We start from the raw sequence: 4,538 nt of genomic DNA, 5'->3' as shown, positions 1-4,538 counted from the left end.
TATATATATATATATATATATATATACATTGACATAGCATCCTACTGCTCCTGTAGCCTTGTTTTTATTTTTATTCTTCACATCTATTTCAGTTTTAATTGTACTCAATGTTAGACAAAGAATATAGTTTAAAATATTTGCCACTGCTGCTTTTGGAGAATCTTTATAAGTATTTTTGGTCTAGTTTCTGCTGCATATACTGAAATAAGTAACTTTTCAGCACAATATAGGAGCTTGTTTTGAGTAGATAACTCCTTCATATTGATGAAAAATATGACATTTTTCCAATTTAACAAACAAAATCATTCTTTTTCATCAATATTAAATAAGAATCGACTCAAAACAAGCTCCTATTTCATGCTGAAAAGTGACTTGTAAGTTAGTTTTGTCTTATTTCAAATGTACAGAGAGATTTCCACCAGAAACTAAACCAAAAACTGTAAAATTTTGTGATTTTGTGTTTTTGCTGTGTTAGGAATTCATCCTTTCAGTTCTGTGTTAAATCAAGTATTTAATGTCCTACTATATTACAATGAAATGATTTATTTTAGGGATTTCATGACACAAAACTTTAAAATGATCACTTCATAAAACTGTAGCTCAGTCGTGTCTTAGGCATTCCCGTATTTTTCTGCGTCCAGACTGCTGTAGTTTGCGCCACATTTTGACAGGAAGAGGTCAGGCGGGGCCGATTTACCGACGACTACGTTAGCGCTACGTATCACTAAATTCTTCACGCTGCTTCTTAACAGTATATTTGGAGGAATCTCTTTTTTGCAAAAGCAGATTTCAGTCGAGCTCAAAGGGTTTAAAGAGGATTTGGGCATGGATCACTGCTGCGTAGTCTGAAACAATGCATCTTTTCATTTTCTATTCAGTCTTTTGAGGTGTCAAATATGTGCTTTATCTAATTTTTCTGTAAAAAAAAAAAAAAAGACCTTCACATTATGTCTGACAAGTACATTTTCCTTTAAAACACCTTTTCAGTCCTGGGATTTTATTGACTGGTCTGATAAATGCATGTAGGTGAAAACTACAAAGGGGACCTTTGCTCAGCATCTGATGGGAGAAAAAAAACAGACAAAAAAAAACAGAACGATCTGACAAGCAAAAGAAGAAACTGACTGGCTTTTAACAACCCAGGAGGTGATTGAGCAGTGAGAGAACCAGATGGAACAAATTGATGCAAGACAGTCCAGCTGGGGAAGAACCTGAACCAAGAATCTCAGGCAAAAATGACACACAAATGAACAAAGATGGAGTAAGAGGACTCAAATGACTGAACTGAGTAAAAAGCTAAAGACTTTCATTAAACCCTTCCAGACCGAACGTATCGGCAAAGACACAGCCAAATTTGCTCTCAGTTACGGTAAACTGAGAGATGCCCATCAACACACTGAGTTTACAGGCCTCACAGTCCAGCCAGGCGTTAACGTCTGTTGATTAATGCACTGCTCCATGGTTCAACGCGTATTGTGGGACTGAGATGCGGCTTCGCTTCTATTCCCACAGAATGTTTTTATGTGTTCCAACCTTTACAAACTGAAGAGAATCTATACCAATTTGTTTCTATATAAAAAGACTCTCTGACAGTAATCTTTAAAGGTAAACTATTATACTTCCTTAGCATAGGTCTTTAGGCTGCAAAACAACACTTTTTGCGCAAAATCATTTGTAAATAGTGAGATCTCAGTTTGGTCAGTTCTGCCTATTTGAGCTCCTTTCAGATTGAGCTTTAAGTCTAAACGAGCTCCTAGCGCTGACTGCAACTCTATGTCTACGTTCACACGTGAAAACAGCTGCAAACCGACGCACAGTTATACAACCATACCTCTTTGAAAAGCAAAAGTGGAGCCGCCTGCACAACCAGCAAAACTGCAGCAGGTGGTTTCCGGATGTTAAGTCAACAACAAGAGACTTGTCTATTCCAGCAGCCATTGTACAGCACATACTGTGGTAAAGCCAGCTGATCAAATATGCTGGAGCTCCGCTTTGGTTGCTAGGTAAAGGGGGGGGGGATGAGCTAGGGTTGGGACTGCTAGGTAACATCGCAGGTTTTTGAAATGGCTCCTTTTCTATAGACACCAAAAACATCACATGAACTTATTGCCAAAAACGCCTGGATGTTTTTTTCTTCTTTTTTTTTTTAAATAATCTTGGTCTTGTTTCTTTGTTTAGATCTTGCTGTTTGGTTTGACCCGTTTCTTCTAATGGTGCCGGCTAGTGCATTTCCAATTCTGGAGAAAACCAGAAAGATTTTGGCTACAGGGAGGATAAGATGTCAGAAAACAAAATCCACCAACAAGGAAAAAAAAACAGAGAAAATGTCTGTCAACGCTGTTTCCTCGTCACCTTCCTGGATACTTTGGCTACACTAATGCACAATCGGCACCAAGAGATACATCAAAACTCGCTTTTACTCAAATAAAAAAAAACTGAATGTAAAATAAATTTTTGCTGTAGATGTTGAACAGACTCAGCCTGTAGAAGGTGCTGGAAGAAAATAAGTGTCTTTACAGGCAACATGAACAGACCAAGAGGTGAATACGGTAACTATAGTTACAGTATACTAGTATACTACAGCAACGTAACCTTCTTCACTCTTACCGCTTTGGTAACATCCATCTGTCTGTAAACTATTATCTGGTTGAAAAAGATACTAAATTATGTGAATGCATTTATGTAGTGAATATTCTATTGTATCTTCTTCCAAACTGCGCATCCATTTTTATTTATTATTATTATTATTATTATTAATAGTAGTATTTTTGTTCAACATGTTTTATTTATCGTCCTGGTTGAGAACAGAGATGGTTTGAGCTTCCTGCTACATTACCTCATTTACTCTAAGTTTAGGGTCCTAGTCCAAGTATAAACATTTTTGAACAAACAGCAAACAAAAACCTGAAATTCAGGTTTAAAACATATCAGAATATGACATGAATCGAATGAAACTGAACAGTAAGTTCAAGAAGTGCTCAACAGTTGCATGAATAGTTGTTCATGGCTCCTTTTTTGCATTAATTAGTGCATCGCTGTGGCATTGCATGACCTTAAGGCACCATGATTCTGTTTCTAAACAAAATACACCTGGTGCTTTAATTAGGACGTTGGAACACAGAAAAAAAAGTGCAGTCTTTGTTTTCCTCAGCCCAGTTTGGATGCTTCATGGTGTCATCACAAAGAGGGCAGCACCGGGTCCAGGATACGTCTGTTTCTCTTCCAGCTGCTCTGATTTTTCCCTCAAACACTTTAGAATCCTCTCACAGCTGCAGTTTTCCCTGCTGCTTAGTCTGCCACACTTTGTCCTTCCACTCATCTTTCTGTTGGTATAATTAGGTGCAGCTCTCACAACTTGTTCTGCAACGACCTTTTGTGAAGTCCATGCCTTCCTCAGGCATGAAATTCTTTATATTGAAAATCTTTTTTAAAAAATTATTATTATTATTTGTCTTATGTAAAATTCAAATTTTCTAATAAGTAGACATGAAATATTTCAGTAGTAGAATCCATATAATGTAAATGTTCAGTTTTGGAACGGATTTTCAGAACCATAATTAACTTTTTTTCCCCCCCACCCAATTTATTTTGATGCGCCCAAAAAAAGCGGGTCTTACCTCCAATGTCCGGCCTCAGCTTCTTGTCATACTCTTTGAGTAAATTATTGAGGATTTCCGTGGTGTCCGTTTCCTGGGATTTAGGAGCCAGCATTTGGTTCACAGTGACATCCTCGTAGTCCTCCTCATACTGCACTGCTAAAGAACTGGAGAGAGGGGAGGAAAGAAGCTCATGTTTAACCGGACGAACGGAGAGCGTGCGTTTAGAGGAACTTAGACAGAAAGTTTCAAAGCCTCCCGGCAGCGAGGATATGGAAATCCGTTTCTTTTCTCTTTTTTTTGGAAGAAAACGAAAAAGAAGAAGAAGAAGAAACAAGGTGCGCCTCTTACCAGGTGAAAAGGACCGACAGAAGTCCGACGCCAGCCAGGGAAGCGCGCGTCATGTTTCTCGGAGGGAGAACAAGTAGACAGAGACGTGTCAGCGGACGGTGCCTGTGCGCACTCCGCGGTCACCGCAGCACTGAGCGGAAACAGGAGCGGGAGGAGGGGGGCTTCATAGTTTCCAATCCAAGCCGATATGTCTCTCGGTGTGAATAATAATAATAATAAAAACCCATTCATATCCTTCCGTGGTGGCGGGTTTCCCCCCCACCAGACACAAACTCGGCAGTTTGTCACCGGTGAGGACTGCAGCGCTCCTCCACCCACAGCGGAAGGCGCTGCGCCATTTACGCAGGTGCGCACGGTAGCTGCGTTTTCTGAGAGGCGAGAATTCATCAGCTGAGAAAAAATAAAAAATAAAAAAATAGAGAACTCCTCTGAGGCGAAGTCTGCGTCACCCAGGAGTCGTTACACCTGCACGGAAATGCTTTTTTGTTGAGCTTTGTACCTCCGGTCCCCGATGTGTTTCGACACAGCCGATAAATATTACATAAGAAAACAAAAGTCTTTATCGATTCTCTTCGAATGCAAAGCCTGAAA

General features: G+C 39.5%; 1 protein-coding gene across 1 annotated transcript in view; it reads right to left on the bottom strand.

The window, feature by feature from the left end:
• The window catches only part of gabrg3 (gamma-aminobutyric acid type A receptor subunit gamma3), a 44,157-nt gene extending 39,895 nt beyond the window's left edge, over window positions 1-4,262 (bottom strand). Inside the window, 2 exon segments of the mRNA XM_017304351.1 lie at window positions 3,618-3,763; window positions 3,948-4,262. Of these exon segments, the coding sequence (XP_017159840.1) occupies window positions 3,618-3,763; window positions 3,948-4,000 (199 nt within the window). The 5' untranslated portion in view covers window positions 4,001-4,262.
• Between the last annotated feature and the right edge of the window lie 276 nt (window positions 4,263-4,538).

This window comes from Poecilia reticulata, linkage group LG4 (genome assembly GCF_000633615.1).
Source record: "Poecilia reticulata strain Guanapo linkage group LG4, Guppy_female_1.0+MT, whole genome shotgun sequence".
Lineage (NCBI taxonomy): Eukaryota > Metazoa > Chordata > Actinopteri > Cyprinodontiformes > Poeciliidae > Poecilia > Poecilia reticulata.
Note: the sequence above shows the minus strand (reverse complement) of the source record. Positions and strands in the feature narration are given on the sequence as shown.